We start from the raw sequence: 26520 nt of genomic DNA, 5'->3' as shown, positions 1-26520 counted from the left end.
CTGCCCAAGATTAGAACCTGGCCTTTTGGTTTGAACAAAATAATAGACAGTCAAACAATAAAGGCTCAGTTCGCCTTCGGTTTAGGTCTTTCCAAGGTATAGTGAATTTGATATCAAATTATATTTATGGTTTCATGTGCAGTACATATGCCATCAGTACTCCCATTCTAACGGATTGTAAAACCTTCGCTGTCCCTGTTATATGCAGCGCTTTCTTACAACTAGTGACGAAAAGATTCTGAGCGGGTGTCATTTTGAAATTCGGAATATGAGCACTGGTGAGGTAGGCCTACGGAACAAATTCCCTCGTTAATATCCTTCTGCAGATTAATCAGGCTCCGCTTAAGAAATCTGAACATTTCCCCTATGCTACTTAATGTACAATAAAGGATCAGCTCTACTAATTTGAATCAAGTTTTTTATCATGAATTTTGAACAAAATGTTTCTTGTAGAGACGTAAAATTTAAAAAGGATTAAGCGATGTGAAGAAGATTAAAAATAAACATATGCCACCCCATTTATCATTACGTCAAGCAGAGCTTGAGCAGCAGCCACTGCAGTTACTGAAACCCACTCTTATTTCCAAGCGTGATAGATAATTACCCTTGCGGAAAGCTTAAAACAAACAAGATTTCTTTATGTGTAAATGGCTACAAGTTAACAAATATTGGTAATTCATGTAACAATGCTGGTGAATCATTTTCTAGAACATAAAGCCTTCGTTTTATTCTATTTTTTACATCCTCTCTGGTTAGACTTCGCTAACATTTCTAAATTTCTTCCTTCTAGAACGATAAACGTAAAGCGGTTATACAATTGCTTCTATATATGATACAGTGCGCAAGTGACGAGTCTGTCGTGACAAGTTAAGACATGCACACCGTTCTTGCAAAGCTTTCCATTGTGTGCTATAGCATAGGAAGAAACACTATCGTTAAGATGTTAATGCTGACGTGGACCCTAAATAAAATAATGTAAGGAAACTGGATAAATTATTTTATTTAAGTGGAGCCTGATTAACCTTCAAAAGGATATTGCTAAAGGAATTTGTTCCGTGCCTCATCAGTGCTCATATTCGGAATTTCAACATGACACCTGCCCAAAATCTTCTCATCATTAGTTGTAAGGAAGCGTTGTATGTAAAAGGGGGCAGCGAAGATTTTACCATCCGTTAGAACTACAAAACAGAATTACTCTAAAAGTACCACTGATTATTTTCTACAAAAACTGTCTCTACAGAAAGTGGCCATGTTTCGAGAAGAATTACATTACCAGATATAAAAACGAATCATGTCTTGGCCCATTATTAATCAATTGTTACCTGATGAATTTCGGTTCTTATTCATACGATCACAAAGGAAGGAGATGGGCGAAGAAGTCCAAATCTGTCTAGAAGCTGCAGTGACTCCACTTTTGCGCTGTACCTTCAGACACTAGCAAGGGTTCATTTCTCTCACCAAGCCCGCAAAAGGGTACGATTTGAAGGCCTTAATATCGTTTTTTTTTTTTTTTGTTTATCGCTTTCTTAATCTTTTTCTCCATTCTGTAACCTAAGGGGATGTCCACGCTGGAGAAAACCATGTCATAAGCGCATGTTGGCAACTTACTGCATACGTATCACAAACAGGTTGAAAATAAGTCAACGACCGTAAGTGGAGAACTAACCTTTAGCAAACGTTGGATGATCAGACCAACCAATAAGTCGTTGACTCTATTCAACCAGCTTGTGGTGTAAGTGTGTGTGCGATAAGTTACTGACGCGTTTATTATATATTTTACTGCGGTGAGTAGGCGCCTTAGTATCTGAATCCATTGCTTGCAACTTGTCTATCCTCTCATATATCCTCAATTGTGAAGGTAACTGTTTTATCATCTGTTGGCAGAACACCATCAACATTTGCCTTTGACTGTAATACTTGAGGAAGAACACGTTTCTCGTTTCTTTTCGAGAGCCACTGTTGGAGAAAGCCGATTTTATGTGTGCCCAAGTGTGAGTACATCATTGACCCCACCACCGAATAGGACATACCCACATATACCCTTATCATTGTACTGTAGCTATATTTATGCAGCGGTTATTAATAATTGTGAAAGAGGTCTCAAGAAGGAGGACGTGAGATAAAGCATTATGAAATGGCTGTATTTTGTTCAGAAATTTCCAGATATTACATGTACTCCTTGTTGCTATTTTCATATATCTCTTGTTTATGTTTCCTTATAATAACATTTATCACTTATTTTTATCACATAGTTTAGAAAGTCTTTTAAGTTAATCGCTTGAGGAGATATGAGTACTGAACCAATCACAGCAAGAAAGCCATAGACAAATGTTTCCGACAGACCTCAATTTCCCGAAAGCTTGAATTTGATACACCTGGTTTTCTGCGCTCATATCTACAACACAATAAACGATTCTTTACGACTGAAGTCTTACATAAAAGTCAGAGTAAATTATTCTGTCATTTAAAATAATCAAACATAATTCATCATATCCTGCTTTCATACTGTATATGTCTATGTTTATTACTAGCTGCAGTACACACACACACACATACACACACACACACACACACACACACACACACACACACACACACATATATATATATATATATATATATATATATATATATATATATATATATATATATATATGTGTGTGTGTGTGTGTGTGTGTGTGTGTGTATAATAATATGCATGTATTTATATATATGTATATATATATATATATATATATATATATATATATATATATATATATATATATATATATATGTATATATATTCACGATGTTGCCTTGTAATATGTATATCATGCGATATTTTGATGTATTTACTCTTTTATTTATCATGGATTATGTGTAATGATAGTGATTGTTGAAGTGTCATATTTAGTTTGGCATCAGATCTCAAAGGAACTAGTGATTTAAATAACTTAATAGCGTAATTTAGAATTGATAGTACAATTTTAATAGTAACGTGGTATGAGCAACATGTGTGTGTGTGTGTGTTCAGCGAAGACTTGTTTCATTTCAACTGTCATCAGTTGAGATAAGAGAGAACGCTTTGTTTTGGGTTAACGTGATGACAGGTTGGAATAACAAAAGCCGATTTGTCCCGTACGAGCACAAGACGAGTGATTTCGCATTGTTACATGCATTGCTCTGATCATGTACGCCACTTTGAGAGAAAGAATACATGTTTTGATCAGTTACACCATGTTTGTAAGATTGCATTCAAAACATTTTGCTGGAGCGACGTCACTTTCCTTCTAGAAATTTCTCCATGTTATCTCACACTCAAAATGCTTTGATGACGTCACCTCCCTGCTTCTAGAACTTCTCTTTTGTATCTCGTAACCAAAATGCTTTAATGACGTCATGTAATTGTTTCACGTGCTACTGGAATTCTGAAATGTTTCATTCTGATTTCCGAAGCTGATTAGTTTGGTTCCTCTCTCTCTCTCTCATTCTTAAAAAGAGATTACTTTTAACCTATTATGTTTGTGGTCAAGTATTAGCGTTAACTTTTGAGAGCTGAATTTAGTAAAATTATTTCATTTGTAACGGCGCCTGGTAAAAAAGTGTGTTTTGTGGAAAAGCAGCTGCAGCAAGTGATTTTACAGAGGTTTTCACAAGTTTGTGTAAGGTAACGTGAATTTTACTTATTGATACCATGGTATAATAAGTTAGGAAATTTTGCCTTAGTGAAATTATTTTTGATAAATCTCATGTGCAATTTTGTGTGTTTTTCCTGTATGCAAACTCTTCATATTTGCACATTTTTTTTATGTTTGTGATGTAACATTTATTTACGTAGCATTTTGAATCTTTCTTGGTAATTTAACATTGCATAATTGATTTAATTTTTCATTTATTAAGGTTTTCTTTTCAAATCCTAAAAAATTCTTGAGAGCTTAAATTTTGCTTAATGAATTTAAATTCCTGATAAATTAAAATTTTTTGTGTATTTGTTTTGTTTCATAATTTAATTCAAGAATTAATTAAGTTTTGTGTTATTTTCAAGTAATAAATTTTTCAGACTGTGAATTTTAATTATAAATTTTGAATTTAAAAATAAATTTTTGTATTTAATATTTTAAAAAAAACAGTGTTTCATTTATTGACCACCAGTGAATAGGATTAATTGTGTGTGCATAAGGCAGAGTGATAAACATGTTTTGTTCTTTTAGTTTTGCTAAAGTGAATTAAGACCAGGGAAACAGTTAAAGTTATTTTGATGGTGTGATGCCCTTTTACTCTAGAATACCTCTTGTTTAATTGTTGATACCTCAAACATATTCTGATATATTATACACACATGTATACACACACACACACACACACACACACACACACACACACATATATATATATATATATATATATATATATATATATATATATATATATATATATATAGAGTATAAACCGTCAGTGTGTTGATGACTATAGTATAAAATCAAATAAATGCGCATGTACGGATAAGTAGGAAGTACATATAAAAACAGGACATAATAAAAAAAATGAAAAATGAGTACGATTTATTCCAAGAAGTTATTCGAACAATTTCGGAGAAATATTTCGATTCGACAGCAGTTCTCGAAGGTCATAGATCAGTTTTCGTTGACAGTCGGCAGCCACGCAGCATTTAGCACTTCTCATTGGTTGAGGCAGTCTCAGAGACAGCCGAGTCTTCCTCCCTCTCAGTCTGGCAAGCAAGGCATGGCAGTTTCTTCTCCATAGCAGCTCGGTACTTGGGATGACTGATGGCATAAACGATGGGGTTGTACACAGCATTGGCCTTGGCGAAAACGGAACCCCAGATGGTGAAAAGAGGTGTAATCAAAGGCTTGTAGTTCATGCCTACAATATTGATTACGAAGTAAGGAGTCCATGCCATGAACCACAGTGAAACAGTCATGAGAGCAACTTTAGCAAGGCGGCATTCATTAGATGTCTTTTTGGCTTCTGGGTCATTTCTCAGAGACTTGACTCCCATCTTCTTGGCCTGTTCACGCATCTGTTTCTCGTGAGTAGCAACAGCCTTCAAGATGAATGTGTAGCAATAAATGATGATGCAGAGAGGAAGGACATAGCAATCAAAAGCATAGAAGTACAAGTAAAGATGGCCCCACAGATCATCGCTGAGGTAGTCGGTACCACAGGCAGTCATGTTTCCTTCAGGGACATACCTGTTAAATCCGAACACTGGAAGAATGCACCAAACGAAGGTGTGACCCCACACATAGAAAATTCTCAGCAATGCTCCAGAGTTTGTCAGGGGTTTTGCTGCAATACCCTTGACAATGACGTTGTAACGATCGAGAGTAATGAAGACCATGGCCCAAATAGAGGCACAGCCACAAATCGAACCTACAGCAGCATAGATTTCGCAGAATAAACCGCTGAAGGACCACATCTGATAGTAGCAGTTTACCAAGGTTGGAGGGACCATGAAAGACATTATGATGAAATCAGAAAATGCCAGACTTACAACAAACATATTAGAAGGAGTCCTGAGAGATTTGGTGTTCATGAAGACCCAGATAACAACAAAGTTTCCGCACACAGCAAGAGTACCTGTAACGAACATGAATACTCCAACAAGGCTGTACCAAAGAGGGTTCATGGGAGGGTATTGGTACCAGTGGTTGTGAATGTAACTCAAAAGTTCTCGTGGAACCTTGTCGACAACGGTGTAGTTACCGTATGGGTTCGTAGAGGGCAGGATGTCACTGCCACCCATGTTGGATGATTCGTCCCAGTAGCCCATCTGAAAGAATAGAAAAATGCAAAAATGATAACACGTTAAAATATCCCAGTTAACTTTCAAAATGACTGGCTTCTTCATGTAAACCTAATTATAGTATGCTTAAATGTTCTAGTCAACATTAAACACAACAATTAAACTTGCACTTTTAATTAGATTCATTTGCTGTGACAAATAGTTGATTTTGCAATGCTGGTGTTTCATGGACATCGCCCCCCCCAAAAAAAAAAAAATTATGTACTGAGAATTACTGATGCAAAACTTATTTAGTTTTTGGGTGCACCACAAAATCACTTGATAGAAACTGGAGAAGTGATTTTCACCTAACCTCAATTTACTAGACTAACCTCCACGATAACCATCCCCGACTAAATAACTCTCTCCAAGGGGCAAACTCTGTTTTATGACTTGATATGTAAATTTAACTACCTTCAGGTGATCTGGTTCTCATGCTGAATAATTCCAAGGCATTCATCATTGAGAACAAATAACGAACTAACTTGAGGAGATAATAGTTAGACTCTGCCATGCAAACAAAATAATAAACTCTGCACTGAGATTTGTGCTCTTGGGTACTTACTCTGTCAAAATACTCAAGGGGTCGACTAAATCAGCTGCCGCAGAGGAACAGGTGCCCGGGATACCTTTCCTCGTGCTGTCGAAGGTGAAGTGTCGCCGTTACCCAAGGACGGCTTTTATACCTTCCAGTCATGCTTCACTGAGTTTCTTCATGTAATTTAATTCCAAAAACAACAACAGAAGCTAAGTGTGCAACCAACCGGCACAGTTATGTAACCTCTTACACTTTAGAGTAGCCTGGAGAGGTTTAAGGCTTCTTCGAGAAATATCGAGGTCCCGTAAAAGACAAAAGCTTCTTCGATACTCATTTTAGATGCGATTCACAGAAATTCTTGCACCTTCCACAAGTGATAGCATTAAACTTTTACTTGTAATGATGAATATCGTGAAGTAGCAATTTCCTCTCAGAAGATGTGTAACGGAGCTATGAAAGATTAGTAACCAACTTATGACAAGTTCTCAAAATGATGCTTATGGAAACAATCATAAAGAGCAGACTTGCATGCTGCAGGGGCCACTGAGGAATTATGTCGAGACTATTAGAATATTATTTTAGAATTTCAACAGGTTCCGTTTTATTCCATAAAAAAAATAAACGTACTGTATAAATAACATTTCTCTCAAAATGCTGAAAGGCAGATTTTTTTCAGAAACCAGCTTTCACTTCCAACAGACAAGAAATACTATTAACAAAACGTGAATAGGGATAACAGGATAATATACCAACAACAACTGTGATATAGAACATACTTGAGACCATTTTCGATTACTAGAAAAAGCTCTCATCCTAAATGACACACAAATAGAAAAGAAAAGGAGCACACAGGAAACTGGTAATTCTTTATCATTTTATTTAGGAAAGATAATTTGCTAATAGATATTAAAACTAACAATAATTAAAAAGATGTTCTGCATATAAGCCTTTTTCCACTCACTTTTTATCAATCCTTATGTGACTTCTGTATCGTTCTATTTAACTCGAAAGCTGCAAGAAATGGATTTACACAGTATGCTATCAAAAAAGGTCTAAATGACACAATTTGACGTCTCAAATTGAAGTTTACCCAGAAATAAATGAATGTAAACTGTTATAGTAATTTGGATCACAAAGGGAACACTCAATTGTTATAATTTCCGTCTTTCCCCTCGATTCGTTTGTCTGTCCGTCCGCACTTTTTCTGTCCGCCCTCACATCTTTAAAACTACAGAGGCTAGAGGGCTGCAAATCGGACTGTTGATCATCCACCTTCCAATCATCAAACATACCAAATTGCAGCCTTCTAGCCTTGGTAGTTTTTATTTTATTTAAGGTTAACGTTACCTACGGACCGTGCGTCTAGCAGAGCTTTCCGGAAAGTTTTATATTGCATTATACGCTGTACAGAAAACTCGTGTGCGTCGAAGAAACTTCGGCGCGTGTTTTACTTGTTTACTTGTAAATGCCACTTATGAATTTCGAGAAGACAGCTGTACATAAAATTTTCGCAAAGACGTGAGAGATGAAAGGCAAGATGTTCATTTATCTGGAAAGCCGTAAGGAAGCGATGCGCAGATAAAATTGATTATAAGGTTTCACCATTCCCCGAACCACGAAATGTGTTTGCTGTGCAGTAGGCAACAGAATGAGTCAATGACCGTACTGCTATTTAACCCTTCGTGGACTGGGGGGTTCAAAATTACCTAGAAGACTAATGGAGTCCACACGGACCCCATTCTTTTGAGTCAGATAAATACATTATGTATGAACTCAGAATTGCTAAACTTTACATGTGTGTTCTTCAGGCCTTTTATGATGAAACCCAATATCATTTTTGTATATATTGTAAAAATTTTGCCTATATGTGTGTAAGGAAAAAAATAGTGAAAAAAATGCCTTTAGTTAACAAAATTACAATTCTCCTCAATTAAACAAGTAAATATAAGCAATTAATGATAAAAAAGACATACAGGTTATTGATTTTGGTTCTTTTTGACACAATCCGACTTACAAATCAAGCAAATTTGATGTGCAATCTTTACAAATAAAGTTACAATGGGCATCACATACTGGGTCACCAGTATGATTTTTTTGTTTTTTTGTTCAGCTTCCTCGGACACTTGGAACAACGCCTTTTCTTGGTTTCTTGGAGCTGGCTTGTAGAGGGTAGTGCTGTGTCTTCCTTACTCATGAAGGCTTCCATACATTGAATTATATGCCTTGGGAAATTAGCTCGTAAATATCTGAAACGCCGCTGGATCTTTGGCTTACAAAGCTGTTCTGCTAAGTCAGAGAGAAAATTCCTGCGCTTTTGGCTTCCAGTATAGACATTAGAATTTTTTTCCATGAAACATACAGCAGCATTATATCCTGCAACATCAATCATCCAGTAAAAAATAACCAAAGGCCATCTATTTGTGATTCTTTTACATGAATAGTTCTTGACTAAGAGGTCTAAGGTATCAACCCCACCTTTTGTTGCATTATAGTCCAGAATCATATCGGGTTTGAAAGGTTCATCTTCTTGTTTCTTATTGTCATAATGCATTGTGCTCAGTAAAATTACTGCCTTATTGATCTTCGGGACATAGCTGCATATCATAAGATGATGATCTTTGCTGAAGCCAAACATTGTTGATTGCCCTTTGGGATGCCGTGGTGCTTGAAATGATGGGGTATTTCCCGTTTATTTTTCCTAAGTGTTCCCATTAGAGTAATATTCTTGTTCAGTAGTTCTAGAGCAAGGCTAAAATCTGTAAAGAAGCTGTCACATGTAACATTTCTTCCTGAATTAGCAATAATTGTGGTGAGATCCCGAACAACCCTACTGGCTTGTTGCCGTTCCGGGCCATCAGGACCCTTCCCTGAATATATTTGTGCATTTAGGAGATAAGCATTAGTAGCATCTACTATGCACCAGATTTTAATCCCATATTTATTTGGTTTTGATGGCATATATACTTTGAAGGAACATCTTCCTCGGAATGATACTAGAGATTCATCAGCAGTAACACATGATCCAGCTTTATAGTTCACCTGGCATGCTTCAATGAACTTATGCCAAACTTCATATATAGTCGCCAACTTCCCTTGTTCACCACTTTTTCTCACTGCACGTGTTGACATCTCATCAAATCTTATGCACCTCTTTATTTGTTTGAACCTGTCGCGACTCACAGAAGCACGATAAATTGGTGGTCCTGTCTTAGTACTGAATAATTCATCAACAGGTTTGAATGCATCCTTGTCCACTCCAGATCGAAGATGAAGACCTATCCAAGCCATCAATTCAACACAATCTACTACCTTCCATTCTTCAGCATAAATAGCAGCTCCTTTTTCATTAGTTGCTTGTACAGAAAGATCCATTATTTCATCAGTGAGAAAGAAAGTGAATGTAGCACTAGCACTATGAGTAGGTACAACTTCGTGTACACCTTCCTTTTCCCGAAGGAGATTTTGTACATTACACCTTCGTCTAGGTGCCTCAGTACACCATTGAGTTGATTTGTCTTTACCCACCACAATATTGACATCTTGATCATCATCATCAACACTATCAAAACTATCATCACTATCACTACTTATATCACTCCTATCATTTATTTCATAATCCTCAGCATCAGATATATCAGTCTAAATTTACATAATTTTCTTCTTCATCTATATCATCTATATTGTCCATTAGAGGTCTTTTACCATAAAACATAGATGCTGATAATGACATATTAGGATATATGAACTTTCAATTTATTTAAAAAAGAATAAAAGTGGTTGTTTATATCAATACTGAGCACTTTGTTTAGAGATGAATAGCAGTCAAACTCCTCGACCTATTTGTATGCTAACTGAATAATGACTATTGACAATGTGGGCTCTTTTAATACACTGATGAAAAGTTTTCAAAGAATTGTTAACTTTAAAGATAATAAAGGCAATAAACAACTAGTTTCACCCAATTAGGCCATTTAACAACCAGTTTGACCTAGGAGAAGCACCAACTTACTTTAAAGGTTATTAATCAGCAACTAGATACTACCTGCAAAAGAAGCACCAATAAATAACTTCAGAAATAATATTATGGAAAAATAATTTAATATGTAGATTATGCACAGTGACCTAAGCTTAGAAAACAAATAGTTTTTAGAATTGCACCAAAACAAAATAGAGATGAATTAGGGACACGGAAGACCGATGGGGTCCCTGAGGACCCCAGAGGTATATTTTTTACCTGTCATTCCCTTAAAATTGATTATCCTAAGCTGTTAACCCTTGTGAATATTCATAAACCACTAATGATAAAATTAAGCGAATATGGGTATTTTTTTTTAGTAAATAGCGAAAGATATTTGATACCAAAGACTCACTGGGGTCTCCAGGGACCCCACCAGTCCACGAAGGGTTAATAATTAGCTGTAATCTAACGATGAAAATCTTAAACGTGTGAGTAAACTTGAAAGGGGTAACATAGGATTCCAATCACAAGCACAACAGTCTCCCGCTTCACAGAACCAGTCATTGACAATTTTCCACCCCACTCCCACTCCCACATGCTTGTCATACAACAAAGGCCTTCTTTTTTCAGCAGTGGCGTTTCTTCAGCAGAAGATTCTCTTGATCTTTTGCTAAATCATGTAACCATAAGAAGCTTATTCGTGAACTTGTTCATCCTTCTGAATACTACAATCAGGCACCAATTCCATCGTCCTTTTCTCTGTCATCTCTCTGTGATGCAAACAGTTCTCACAAAGTTGCCTATTTCCATCGGGTTCCATAACATTTCTGTTTACAACATTCAAAATATTATCGACGTCCTTACAGCAGCCGTTTATCCTGTTATGCTTTGAGCTAAATGAAATATACAATGATATTTCACATGGCACCACAAGAAAAACAAAAACACCCCGTTTGCCCTTTTCCTTCTCCTGGTTCCTTATCAGTTTTGTCACACATAATCCATAGAACTAGATGTATACAATATGTAGAGAGAGAGAGAGAGAGAGTAAACCCATCATTCGTGAAATACTTCCACACGAATAAATGAAAAAACATATACTTACGGGATAAATAAATTTGTGAATACTTAAGAACAGCGAAAAAGCAAAATTTCTAAATAATTTCTCTGGTTAAGTATTCGTTTCCCCTTTCAGTATATCCTGAGATCTCTCTCCTTTTTATCTGCTAGGAGCAATGATAAGCGGCAAATCTTTGTCACCAAAATCTGCTGAAACTAGATTAACGAATTTAATTTTTGATATAGTAAGTGTACAGAATGATTCTGCATAAAGCAGGCAGATCCTGAAGCGTTTCTGAGTCATCCCTGCCAGCCTCCTGACAGGTGTTAGCAGTCAGGAACTTCCGAAACTCATACGAATCCAGGTAAAAAGCTCAGGTAAAAAAGTCACAGGTAAAATAATCACAGAAAAAAATATCGAAGGAAAGTCACATTAATTTTTCCTATTTAGTGACCCCCGAGGGTTTTAACCTGGTATGTGTCCACCTCTGCGGTGTGTTTAGTACAGGCCCGTTGGGAACTACGTAAAAACATAAACAAAAGACTGCAAATTAATGTGACTTTTTTCCTGTGACTTTGTTACCGGCCACTACTCATACTGGCCGGCAGCATAATGCTTAAAGCACCAACTACTGATACCTCGGAGTTTCCAAGCAGCTTTTTCAAGGACTTTCCATTCTGGTGTGGTGATTTGCAATCTTCATCTGAACATAGTCAAGGTCGACTAATGTTCAAAATGGTTATAAGACCAACAAGCTAATAGTCATACTCATACAAGAAATCAAGATTTTAAATGGAATACCAAAAAAAAAAAATAAAAAAATAAATAAATAAATAAAATAAAATAAAATAAGGCAGCAAAATGCATCCATCATTAAAAATGAATTATTGTTGAATCACACAAAGAAACAATGCAAATCATGACCTAGGAAGTAACATTGTCCTAAGTTTTCACGATAAAGAGCCGGAAATTTGGAGAATATACCTGTAATACATAATCGTTATGAGTGCGGCATTACTATAAGCAGACAACTTTGCACAACAAAGACCTTCCATGCCAACTTGTGTGGGTGTGTGTGTGTATGTTTGTGTGATGCAGCAGAAATTCTGACCAGGCCACAGCTGAGGAACAGAGGTCCTCCGTTGACGAAATGGGAAGGACAGGCAGCGTCGTATCTGGCGGCAAGTGCAGTTTACCGTTAAACTGGCTCGCTGGTGAAAAAAGTGCTGAAGAAACTTGGTTCTATCGAACTGAGTAAGTTGTTTGATAGTTAACCGGACTAATAAATGAGATGGTCAAACTGTACCGCCCAGTGACAGAGGAATCCACATGAATTTTTCAACATTCCTCCCCCATCCACACACACAAACACACACACACACACACACACAAACAAAACACAAAGCCTCGTTCTTTTCCATGGAGCAAAGTCGAGACGGAAGGCGACACTAACATCTGTAACACTGACAACGAGAGTGGTCCATCCAAGCAGTAGATGTCCTGTTGACTTGTAGAAAGTTCCAAGTGGGAAACTTAAGGTAGATGTCAAAGGTTTGATGGCTCAGAGAATTAACAACGAAATCCAGTGTAGAAAATCAACTGAAGCGGTATATCTGTGAAGATTGTTTTGAGAGAACGGAGACTGTTGACACAGCAGGCACTCCAACGAAGGTTGACGTCTGTGAAAGAGACAAGCAATCCAACTCATACTTCTCACTTTAAATTTATATCAGTGACTACATTTTCCCCGGCTGAACCATAGACGAATGAATGTAAGTTAAAAGTGAGGAGAGAGAAGAAATAGAAGAATAACCAGGATTAATATAGCCTATCAAGAGGATTCTATAGCAATATCCATAACTTTAATGAGTCTTTCAAGATGATCAGCGGACGTACCCTTTTCATTCTTAATTACTTGATTAGTTAACGAACCTGGACAGTCTTGATCACGATTCACGAGAAGTAAGCTGCATAAAAAACTGAAGTATTTAAAACATGCCAAACATTATAAGTATGTGTCTTTACAGAAAACAGAAAAACAATCCTTCACAAAACAGCAGGCACACTCAACCAACCACTGCTTTGAAAGTCGAAAGGAGTTGTGAAATACATTCTTCTTTTGAATATGTCATAAACCTCCACAAATATTGTCCCTAAATTCTGGGGCATTTCCAGAAGTGAGCGTCATAGAGATTCCAAATAATGTAACAGAATACCATTGTTCAGCAAAAGGATCAACTGAAGATACCGACTCATGTGATCAACAAAACGGTGTATAAAACGATTATCTTGACAACTGTTGTGCAGGTCTGTTGAATTGGCAGATACATCTCTAAAGGCTGCTATACTGGTGGGACTGTATTAAGGAGGAGCAAGTAGGAACTGAACCCTTCCTTCACTAAATGAGAGAAAACTTGTCAAATAATCTTTATTGCAACTCAGAATAGTCTTATTCAAATGAAACAATTCTCTAGCGCACAATAAGTATGAAAAGAACCCAAGGTTTAAAACTTTAGGTGTCATTACTTAATAACTTAAGTACAACATGCTTATAAAAAAACTTGGTATAGAAGAAATTTCAAATGATACAATATACCATCAACTAATTCAAACTCATTCATAATAGTTGGAGCTTTGCCTTTAAAAAAACATTTTTCTTTAAAGTACAGTATTGGATAACTTGTTTCCAATGTGGCTCAGCAATGAAAATCACACAAGGAAGCAGAATCAATAAAAACCATATAAAAAGCCAAATTATTCCTACTAAGAAGATCAGACACAGTATAATCATTTGTTTTGCAAACTATTCCATAAATAAATTTCTTAAATTCTGAGACCATTTTGTCATACGAGGAGATTCTGCCTTTCTTGAAAAAATGGGAGTCAAATAACGTATTGGTCAGTGAATTTATAAAAGTATGGCCATAAAGATCAGAACTGAAATGCCTGACCATCTCAACCACTGAAGAGGCTTCCTAATAGACCGCTTTTTACAACAATCAGAACCATAACGTATCGGTGTGGAGTTCATATGGCATTGAAAATGCTGGACCTCCCAGAACTTGAGTTACAGTTAGTAGATGTTAAAGTTAACTAAAAGCGAAACTGCGTCCCAATTGTCAATAAAGAATAAACTTAAAAGAATTTAGGAAGGTGACACCTACAGAAATCGATATCACCAAAAGGCTATGGACTCTGGCAACATCTTATTTGAGTTTTTCATTGGCTGACCATAATATGCCTTCAGGATCTGAGGAAATATCACCAGAAGTATTGGAAAGTCCTAAAGCTTTACTTCTTTAACAAGAACTAACATTTGTGGAAAATTAGGTAGACTAGCCTTATTTAATAAAGTGCCGAAGATGTTTAAAAAAAAAAAAAAATGAGTAATTATCGTCTAGGAAGCCCATGTATGTCTACTTAGAAGTAAGAATGCTATTCATTGATTAAAATATCAGGAGTATTTTACAATCCATAAAACATCCTTTTGAATGGTTACAAACAAGACCCCATTAAAAATTAGCTCGTTGGTACTCGAAAGAGGGAACTGGTTAGCAAAAGTAATTTTATTCATATATATTCAAAACAAAATCGTATGTCAGTTTGTCCTTCGCACAGGGATCACTGGAGGTATCCATTTATGATGAAAGTTCAGTAAAACCTGCCCCATATGAACAACTGTACTAGACGACTTTACTTCACATCAGTCTCCTATGGTTTTGCAGTTACAAAGGAAATCACTCTGACGGACAAAGATGTGGTCTAATTAACGGATGGTGAGGTAATTCCCAGCAAATTAACATGGACCTTATCAAAAGACTTACGATGCTCCTCTTTAAAATCACTCATTCTCAGATATTACGTACCAGGAGATATAACGATGCTAGTCTCAATACTCAGCTATATAATCCAACTTCCTTTATTTTAGAGGAGTTTAAGTTGAAACACAGCAAGGTTGCATTCACTTCAGAAACTGAGGTTGGTGGGAATTTGGCACTTCATATGCCAACTAGCCATAATTAAAATAGATTTATTACATCTGTTTAAAGGATATAAAATTTTACAGACTTGACAGCCATGTCTTATTGATATTGATTTCGCTTAGTTTCGTCAAGCATAATAATTTCTTTCAATTTAGGTGTTGGGCTATATATATATATATATATATATATATATATATATATATATATATATATATATATATATATATATATATATATATATATATATATATATATATATATATATATATATATATATATATATATATATATATATATATATATATATATATATATATATATATATATATATATATATATATATATATATATATATATGTGTGTGTGTGTGTGTGTGTGTGTGTGTGTGTATAAACACACATGTATGTACAGTATATATATATATGTGTATATATATATATATATATGTATATATATATATACATATATAGTATGTATATATATATATATATATATATATATATATATATATATATATATATATATATAAATATTAAAATTATCATAATCATATCTACTTCATTATCAATTTATTCAGAGCTACATAAATATAATGCTCTTATGAACATAGGTCTTTGTTGGGTGAGTCGGTAGAGCTGCGGACTGTCACTCGATGGGCCGGAGTTCAATTCCCCGCCGGCTGATGAAGAGTTAGAGGAATTTATTTCTGGTGATAGAAATTCATTTCTCGCTATAATGTGGTTCGGATTCCACAATAAGCTGTAGGTCCCGTTGCTAAGTAACCAATTGGTTCTTAGCCACGTAAAATAAGTCTAATCCTTCGGGCCAGCCCTAGGAGAGCTGTTAATCAGCTCAGTGGTCTGGTAAAACTAAGGTATACTTAACTTTAACTTTTTATGAACATGGATGTGTTTTCACATCCCTGAATAAATTGATGATGAAATAGATTTGGTATGGAATATAGGCAAGAAATTGAAATATTCTGACTCTGTATTGGGCAATACCTTACAACCAGCGAGAAGACATTATATGATAAAAAAATAATCTTATAACACAAAAAACCTGCTTGTACTGCCCTATAATAATAATTTCCAAGATATTCCCCAACTACTTAAGAATTTCTGAGCTAATGTAGCGTTCATGAACGGAGCATAGAAAGAACTCCTCCGACAGTTCAAAAGATGTGTATACTGAATTCCGTGTTAGTCTTGTGTTAACTTTTATATTGGTCAAATTGGAAAAACACTGGAAAAAAGAAGAGAAATGCATAAAAGATCTGTAAGAAGTGCACAGGTGAATAGTGGAATTTTCCTACACGTTTGTGAAAACAATCGTACAGTAACTGGATAAGAACCAAAAAGATAATTTATTCTAATATTGCACTGGTAAGAAACATAACTGAGTCTAGTTTTATAAAAAGGAAGTTTCTCTCATAACAAGAGCATCAGTCAAGGCGTGTATAAACTTGATCCATCAATTTCGAAAGAACTATGAAATAGGTTTGGATTTAAGGAAAGCAGCTGAAGTTAAGTATACCTTAGATTAACCAGACCACTGAGCTGATTAACAGCTCTCCTAGGGCTGGCCCGAAGGATTAGATTTATTTTACGTGGCTAAGAACCAATTGGTTACCTAGCAACGGAACCTACAACTTATTGTGGAATCCGAACCACATTATAGCGAGAAATGAATTTCTATCACCAGAAATAAATTCCTCTTATTCTTCATTGGCCGGTCGGAGATTCGAACTCCCGGCCAGCAGAGTGTTAGCTGAGAACGGAACCCACCCTCCCAATGAGGAACTGGAAAGCCGCTGAGATGGGGTCCCGCAAGATAATCAGATTTGTAAAAGGTTACCTATCACTAATGAGGGTGGGACTCCCCTACAAAACACCTGTCAGCTGCATATATTTGGTTTCCAACTGTCTCTATGTTCGTACGAACTGTCTTGATAGCATACATAAATACACACACATGCATATATATATAATTATATATATATATATATATATATATATATATATATATATATATATATATATATATATATATATATATATATATATATATGAGTGTGTGTGTGTGTGAATTTAATTTCTACCACTTCATATCAGTCCTGTGAAGATGGCTTAACAATAAAGTCGACACCAGTCAAGATTTACAGCCATTTCTTCCCTGTGTTGTTTGATACACACACACACACACACACACACACACACACACACATATATATATATATATATATATATATATATATATATATATATATATATATATATATATATGTGTGTGTGTGTGTGTGTGTGTTTTAGTGTGCGTGTGTTTGTGCGTGTGTGTGTGTGTGTGAAACAGTTGTTTTTCAGTTTGCACAGTTTTCTTTTGTGAAGAATACATAATGCATCGTTGTAAGAGTCTCTCAAAAATCAGTTTGTGATATAATGAACCATTTAACGACTGTATTGCAATCAGATGATTAGAGATATATTGCACATGCTTGTCATTAATTTTTCATTTTTACTATTTCTCTTTCCATCGGTTTTTAATTGCTCTTACAGCATTTGGTGAACCTGGTAGCCTAAGACATTCACTAGGGGAAATTTGAGGTACTTAGTAAATGAAGCCAAGGAAAGCGAGAGTTTCTAAGTTCGGTTTCCTTATAGTTAATTTGATTTCGAGTAAATTTCAATATAAAATCTAGAGTTTCCATGTTTCTTTTCGTAATCATATGGGAAACCTCATCAACTGAAGTTTTCATACCATATTTGAATCTATGAATATAATGAATGGGAGCTAGTATTTGTAAAAATTTCTCTGAAAGTAGTTTTGCTAAGATCCTACAGTAATGGCATAAAGTTAAATGTTCCTCAAATACATTAATATATAGAAATGTAGATGCAAATTTGTTTGTGGGCATATGTCTATTCCTTTTTTTTTCGTAGTCGTCACTTGGAAATGGAAGGTCAAACATATCTAAAAAGGCTGTATGTAATAAAAGACTGTATGAATGCACGTGATTTATTCAAAGAAATTATTCGAATAATTTCGGAGAAATATTTCGATTCGAAGGCAATTCACAAGAGGTCATAAGTAAGTGACTGATTACGGTCGGCAGCCATGCAGCACTTAGCACTTCTCATTGGTTGAGGCAGTCTCAGAGACAGTTGAGTCTTCCTCCCTCTCAGTCTGGCAAGCAAGGCATGGCAGTTTCTTCTCCATAGCAGCTCGGTACTTGGGATGACTGATGGCATAAACGATGGGGTTGTACACAGCATTGGCCTTGGCGAAAACGGAACCCCAGATAGTGAAAGAGGTGTAATCAAGGCTTGTAGTTCATGCCTACAATATTGATTACGAAGTAAGGAGTCCATGCCATGAACCACAGTGAAACAGTCATGAGAGCAACTTTAGCAAGGCGGCATTCATTAGATGTCTTTTTGGCTTCTGGGTCATTTCTCAGAGACTTGACTCCCATCTTCTTGGCCTGTTCACGCATCTGTTTCTCGTGAGTAGCAACAGCCTTCAAGATGAATGTGTAGCAATAAATGATGATGCAGAGAGGAAGGACATAGCAATCAAAAGCATAGAAGTACAAGTAAAGATGGCCCCACAGATCATCGCTGAGGTAGTCAGTACCACAGGCAGTCATGTTTCCTTCAGGGACATACCTGTTAAATCCGAACACTGGAAGAATGCACCAAACGAAGGTGTGACCCCACACATAGAAAATTCTCAGCAATGCTCCAGAGTTTGTCAGGGTTTTGCTGCAATACCCTTCACAATGACGTTGTAACGATCGAGAGTAATGAAGACCATGGCCCAAATAGAGGCACAGCCACAAATCGAACCTACAGCAGCATAGATTTCGCAGAATAAACCGCTGAAGGACCACATCTGATAGTAGCAGTTTACCAAGGTTGGAGGGACCATGAAGGACATTATGATGAAATCAGAAAATGCCAGACTTACAACAAACATATTAGAAGGAGTCCTGAGAGATTTGGTGTTCATGAAGACCCAGATAACAACAAAGTTCCCGCACACAGCAAGAGTACCGGTAACGAACATGAATACCCCCACCAGGCTGTACCAAAGAGGGTTCATGGGAGGGTATTGGTACCAGTGGTTGTGAATGTAACTCAAAAGCTCTCGTGGAACCCTGTCGACAACGGTGTAATTACCGTATGGGTTCGTAGAGGGCAGGAGGTCACTGCCACCCATGTTGGATGATTCGTCCCAGTAGCCCATCTGAAAGTAAATGAACATTGCAAATATGCTGTGTTAACATATATTAATTTTTGTTAATGATATGCTAACTGCAGTAAGCTCAAATGTCATATATTGAACATCAAAACTCAATAATTAACCTTGACCTTTTTATTAGCATTAATCTGCTGTTATATAACTTTTACAGCGTTTGGCTGAAAGACGCAAACCATTGTTGTTGTAATATTGACGTATTAATCAGCCCTCAAGAAAAGTATTTGATGGCCATTCCGGACTCACTAACTTTCTCCAAAGGACAAGCCCTTATTTTAGCGTTAGGTTATGGTCTTGATATCATGCTGAAAAATGGTAACTTTCATATTCATGAACCAAAAGCAAACTAAACCTAAGAACCCAGGTAAAACCGCTAAACAACATTTGAATGTAGGAAAATGACAGTAGTAATAATCAGAGTTTTATCTCTGGGATACTTACGCTGGTTGTCGATATATTTCGAGGCGAGAGAAAATGCTCAGCGGCTGCCAGGAACAGGTGCCCGGGATACCGTTCCACGTACTGCCGAAGCCGAAGTGTCTCCCGTTCACCGAGGAACGGCTTTATATACCTTGGCTCCACGCTTCACTGAGTCCCCTATGTAATTGTATTCAAGAAACAACAACGGAGACTCGATGTGCAATCAACCGGCAAAATTACGTAACCCCTTGCCCACAAAGAAACTGAAGAGCTTTAAGGCTTCTTTACGAAAATATGTAGGCCGCCTGCAGAAGTCAGAAACTAGAGAATCTCATTTCCAAAATTATTTTAAAAAATACCTGTGCCTTGCATAATTGATTGCATACTCGATCCGTTGGTATAATGGATCATAAGCTATGCAAATATACAGAAACAATCATAATATTCCCACACCAACAAGGATGGATCTATGCATGAAACAGGGTGTACGGGAAAATAATAGTTATGAACTTGCTATTCAGAGTCTAACGGAATGTCATACTTTTTCATAATTAATTTATGACTGCGAATTATTTGGTACCAGTCTCTTCCAAAGAAAAGTGTTTAACTCTTCCGAAACACTAAATAAAAGACCTTTCCTGAGTAGTCGTTATGGAGAGCAACGCATATATTCCTAAGCATAAAAATTAAACTTGTTAATACGGATAAGAACAATTCAGCAACAACTGAGACTTGAATTATAATCATGTCGGTTTCTTCTTATTACAAAACGCTTTCATACGTATCAATATTAGACAAACGAGCAACTCTTCAATAAAATCTCCTAGGTGAAAGTATTATCTGCTCAGTATATTAATAAAATCTGCAACAGGATCAATGTGCAACTTGAAAGGCCACGGAATCACAGTTGAGCATTTACGAAATTCGTATTCACGTATTCAGTGAATGAGGTGAATCAGGTTCGTTGATATGCCCATCGCATGTAATGAAGGAGGAAGTTGTTTCATACGAGAAGAAAAATATTGAAAAGGCGTTCCACTGTTTGTCCTATAAACCTGAAATCCGTGTTATCAGAATGTTTTCACTTTGAATTACCCCGAAACTGATGTAAGATAGCGACATTAGGAAGACCGTCACCTGAATTAACCGTGCGACTAAAATTGAGTGCAGCCTTAAAAACCAAGAAATCTCCAATTTAGGAATTTCATCACAGCCATTTAAAAAGTATTTCGGCTTTCTCTGTGTCACTTTTGTGCATGAATTTTGAAATTACAGTTGAAGGTAATTTTTTCAATAAGTATCAAATCAATCGTGTTTACATGAGAGGTATTAGAGACAAGGTGTTCATGATGGGCAGATATGTAGAGTGGAGAATACCCTATTTTTTTTTTTTTTTGGAAAAGCTTATATATGTTAGTCACACATCAGACTTTTACATCAATAACTTCGCTAAATCTTATTCACCTATAGGCATCGGAATTGTTTTTTTTTTTATCATTAATCTGAGAGCTTTTATACACAAAGTTCCTGGTTTTCTGGTAAAATTACAAGGAAAAAAAAAAGAACGGAAGCGAGTTGGCTTTTGATCAGTTCTCCGACATGTATTGAAGGCTCCTTCGAGTGCCAGCTTGCAAACCCTCTGATCTGTTTCACAGGATGCTGGGAGTGTTCATCAAAAGCGCAAGCTATACCACCTGCTCTAGCTGCATGTCACCTCCATGGCATAATCAAAAAGTTAAGTATACCTTAGTTTTACCAGACCACTGAGCTGATTAACAGCTCTCCTAGGGCTGGCCCGAAGGATTAGACTTATTTTACGTGGCTAAGAACCAATTGGTTACTTAGCAACGGGACCTACAGCTTATTGTGGAATCCGAACCACATTATGGCATAATCATCCTCATACTTGAACATTCCAGACTTTTCTTTCCGTTTCTTTCTCATCGTGATTATTTGTTGTCCAAATCTTTCTCTATTCTTCTCTCCATCGTACTGTCTAATTGTGGTTCGGATTCCACAATAAGCTGTAGGTCCCTTTGCTAAGTAACCAACTGGTTCTTAGCCACGTAAAATAAGTCTAATCCTTCGTGCCAGCCCTAGGAGAGCTGTTAATCAGCTCAGTGGTCTGGTAAAACTAAGGTATACTTAACTTAACCTCATTATTTAAGCCCCTTTCTATTTTGTGTAAAACCCTCCTGAAAGCGTAAATTTGTTCGTCCCTCATATTTTCACCGCACCAGTGCTCGCTTTCACACCTTCCTACCTCTTCGACATATCCCGTAACTTGTCCTTATGACGAAGGCTACAGACCACCCTGACCTCCAGGTACCTGGGGTTCACAACATCCACTCCTTTCAGCTCTGCCTTGCTTCATCGAGTGGAGTGTTCATGCCGCCATCTTTGGACGCGGGACCCAGTCAGATGCTGCAGTGTTTGCCCTTAGCCAGGTTAGGACCATCATGTTAATGTTCTCAAAGTAGTGGATGTGCCATAGCTTTTATACTCTTGCTTTCTACAGTTTTCCTGTTTAGATCTCATACTAGAGACCACAAGAGTGCATTTTCATATTTCTTGCATATCAACTTTATCTTTAAACATTTTATGCTGAGAAATAAATTATATGTTAGTGGCTGGTTTTTTATTTCTTTTGTCCTGTATGGTGTATGAAGTAATGTATAACAAATTTTATGTATTTCAATGAGCATCGTGATACGAAGCGCTACCATTTTTCTTCTTCGTTCATCTGTTACCAGTTATGTTACATACAAAATGTTGAACATAATGTGTGTGTGTGTGAGAGAGAGAGAGAGAGAGAGAGAGAGAGAGAGAGAGAGAGAGAGAGAGAGAATGGGGGTGAGGAGAGGTTAACCAATCTGTCAGGAGAGATAAAGCTAGATGAGTAAGTGAAGGATATACAGCCACTGAGAAACTGCACCTGTGCAAGAAGCCGGCCAGACGTCTGCAGAAAAATGGAAATTCAAAAGTCTTTATTCCAGAGGACAACGAGTACCAAGAGTTATTGTTTTAACCTTGTTTTTGTAGCAAGATATTCCTCCTACACATTCAGTGCATGCAGTTTGCATAATTAAAGCAACAGCGTACAACTACACCTATACAGCGAATGTTAGTCAAAGAAATGTTCAGTATTTGTACGGCTCCTTAAGTCGACGTTGGTTGCTTAAGTAAAGTAAAGAATTGGTATTATCGTCTTGTAAGACTTCAACGCTTGATTATTACCGTTACCGCTCGCTCCTGTGGTTTCCTTTAGAAGCCTTTGTGACTCGGTACTTTGTGACCAAATCCAGCGGATAACCTAAGCAGCGAAGTATAATGAGGATATAAACTGCTCCTCTTTGGGAAACCGGTCTTCAAGTATTGTGTCCATTAACTTCTATGTCTTTTTCACTTTTTCAACTTTTCCTTCCTTTAATCAAACTGATTTGTTTGAATAAAGCACTCATAGAATAGAAATACCTTCAGGAATAAGAAAAGCGAAGGAAATATGCAAAGCTCGACTGCAATAGATCTTTTTCTCAAATTTTCAGTAAACTCTAATTCATAAGTTAGAAAACTTCTTTTATGGTTGGGAGGTTTCTAATTTCACACTCATTTCTGCCTCTTGCGCTACATACCCATTGCATTTTCGCAAAAAAAAAAAAAAAAAAAAAGGCATATGGTGCAATATAAGCTCAAAGCAGATTTAGGTCAGTTGAAACTTTCATCACTCTCTCCAAATTGTGACTGAAGCCAATTATGATCAGTATCAATCAGGCAAACACATGTTTCACAAATATCCTTATCAACATTTTTGCAGTTAATTACCCTATCCGATTGTAAAAAAACGTGCCAAGGAATTCTGTAAAAAAATGCTAGGCTATTTCCACGCCATACTTCTTAGCATCGCCTTTGTCACGGTTCTTTCTAGAAGATCTACAAGTTTATTTTGTAAATAGATAAACCTGTTAAAGGCCATTGACCAATATACACGTGTGGATACCTCTAAACATTTAGAGCAACAGTATATAAGGAATGGAATCTTACGTCATATTCGATGTATTTATCTTCAAATTTCTTCCTTTATAAATGGGTAACGTTTTAACATTTGATGGAACCACTAACTGTTATTTTATTGGTTTACATAATGGGTTACTTCATCAATATTTCCAGTGCCAATGCGAACAAGATCAATGATCAGTTTCTCAATGGGCGTAAAGTATGAAACATCCCAGACGCTCGATTTTCACAAAACGAGTTTGGCTTCTTGCAGTTGCACAGTTGACAGTTTCCAATTACGTTTCAACAGATTGTTTTGGTAATATCTTCAAGTGGTGTTTTCTGACGGTTCTTTCATGTGGCAAGAATGGTTCAGGATCATAGGCTGGTGAAGGGGTGTATAATTAGCTAGTAGTGAGAGATAAGAACGGAACACCTGGAAAGGACTCCATAGATTATGAAAGACATGTTGGAAAGGAGGGTCCTCAACATCAAGGTAGAAAGAGTGCTTACGCAATATAAGTGAATGGGGTAGTGTGTGTATTGGGGCTCGATATACTGCTGGTGAGCATTGTGTGAGATTGTAAGACAGGGCTAGTGTTACGGAAGTTTGCTATGCAGGGGATGATTCAGTAAATTATGGAAGGGACAGTGATCTTTGTCTTGCATCGTCTAAGGAACCACCTCTTGCAAGTGGAATATATATATATATATATATATATATATATATATATATATATATATATATATATATATATATATATATATATATATATATATATATATATATATATATATTCATGCTGTTGTCTTGTAGTATGTATATCCTCCTATACTTTTGATATATTTACTCCTCTATTTATCATGTATTATGTGTAATGATTATGATTGTTGAAATATCATACGTAGTGCAGTTTCAGATCTCAAAAGAATTAATACTTCAGTTAACTTAAGAGCATAATTTAGAATTAATAATATCTTTCTTGATAAAAGTGTAGTAGCTGGAAAGAGAAATTCAAGCTTTAGACCAGATGTGTCATCTGTCATCAGTTCAGATAAGAGAGCGTGTTGTTTTGGGTTAGCATTGACAGGTCGGGAATGACAATCACTGAGAAAGCAACTCGGGTTTTTCGTTTTGTTTTCTAAATATTCTAGTCATAATTACCCAGTTTTGATTGTGTAAGGGTTTCTCTAAAAGTTTTGTCTCATATGAGAAGACGAATGTTTTGCAATGTTACATATATTACCCATAAAAAAACTAAGTTCTTGATTGTCTTACCCGTCGGCTCTATGTTCTCTCCAAGGTTGGTAGGCTGGGTGACGAGTCAGCAGATTCCACCCGCTACTTCCCTCAACACACTCTCTCTCTCTCCTCTCTCTCTCTCTCTCAGGTCTCAACAAAACACACGGTACCCAAAATAATTTATTCACTAAAGCAAAACAAGCTTAACATATTGAACTGGCAAAAGAAAGACTGATAGGTAATACTTAGTAAAGACAATAAAAAGTTTCTACCCCAAAGGAAAAAAAAGATTCCCTAACTTAAAAATCCAAGTCACTACTCCATGATACACCCGGGTCCAAATTCACAAGTCAAAGTCTGTTAAATATTCTGAGTACTTCCTTGACCTCTATACATGTTGAAACATCTGAGGACCCAAAGAAAATCTCCCATTAGTTTCTACAACATAAACATACAAGAAAAAAAACAATGGGAATTCCTCCCATGTTACTAAAAGCCCAAAATAAAACATAGAGACATATAATAATAAAGTAAGCAGATATATAAACTCAAAATACCAATGAAATTCCTCCTTCACTGTCCAAAATCACAAGACATAAGGAATAGTCAGTTTATAACTTAGGAATCAGATGTGCTTCTTACCTCGAGCAGTTTTGATAAACAGTTCAGAATCAAAGTGTCTTTGCACACACACACATAGGTTTCTAACTCTAGACACCTGTATACAAAGGCTGGGCTCGTCTTCGAATGCCCTACAATTTCCCTATATTGCCCCACCTTTGCTTGGGACCATGCCCCAGGATAGGACGTATGAACATACCTCACCCCGTGATATCTGGATTTTTTACCGGATAAAGCTTCTAGAAGTTTCTTTGCTGACTTTCCACTCACGCCACACGTGTGCTGTAACCTAGGGCGTTTTGAGAGGGTGGACACTGCTGAGTTCGAGGAAAAGGAGCACACCGAAGCATTCACAACTTGGCATGTTCAGTCGCCCGATCCATGCCTTGAAACAATGCTGACATCCGGTTAACCTAATCAGCATCTCTTCTCACCGGCGAGGCGGTTGCTATGCCTGTCTCACCATTGTTTCACATACATGACTCTGGTCACGTATGCCCTTTTGAGAATAAGAGCACATCGGAACTGCGTCATGCATTGCTCTGATCATGTATTGTCCCGATTGCGTTCAAAACGTTTTGCTGGAAGTGATGTCACATTCCTCCTTCTAGAAAACTTGTATCTCGTTCCCAAAATGCCTTAATGACGTCACTTGAGTA

At 36.6% G+C, this 26520-nt stretch overlaps 2 protein-coding genes and 1 pseudogene across 2 annotated transcripts; all 3 read right to left on the bottom strand.

The window, feature by feature from the left end:
* Positions 1-4529: 4529 nt before the first annotated feature.
* LOC136827911 (rhodopsin-like) lies at positions 4530-6457 on the bottom strand. Its single transcript, XM_067085375.1, has 2 exons — positions 6354-6457; positions 4530-5776 (listed from the first exon to the last, which is right to left on the bottom strand). The coding sequence occupies exon 2, from the start codon at positions 5774-5776 to the stop codon at positions 4652-4654; it is 1125 nt and encodes a 374-aa protein (XP_066941476.1). The 5' UTR covers positions 6354-6457; the 3' UTR covers positions 4530-4651.
* Positions 6458-8927: 2470 nt separating this feature from the next.
* On the bottom strand, positions 8928-10881 carry LOC136827728 (piggyBac transposable element-derived protein 4-like). Its single transcript, XM_067085190.1, has 2 exons — positions 10813-10881; positions 8928-9965 (listed from the first exon to the last, which is right to left on the bottom strand). Exons 1-2 carry the CDS (start codon positions 10879-10881, stop codon positions 8928-8930), a joined length of 1107 nt encoding a protein of 368 aa, XP_066941291.1.
* Positions 10882-18328: 7447 nt separating this feature from the next.
* LOC136827910 (rhodopsin-like) lies at positions 18329-20154 on the bottom strand (annotated as a pseudogene).
* Positions 20155-26520: the final 6366 nt, after the last annotated feature.

Source organism: Macrobrachium rosenbergii, chromosome 42, assembly GCF_040412425.1.
Source record: "Macrobrachium rosenbergii isolate ZJJX-2024 chromosome 42, ASM4041242v1, whole genome shotgun sequence".
In the NCBI taxonomy this organism is placed as follows: domain Eukaryota; kingdom Metazoa; phylum Arthropoda; class Malacostraca; order Decapoda; family Palaemonidae; genus Macrobrachium; species Macrobrachium rosenbergii.
Note: the sequence above shows the minus strand (reverse complement) of the source record. Positions and strands in the feature narration are given on the sequence as shown.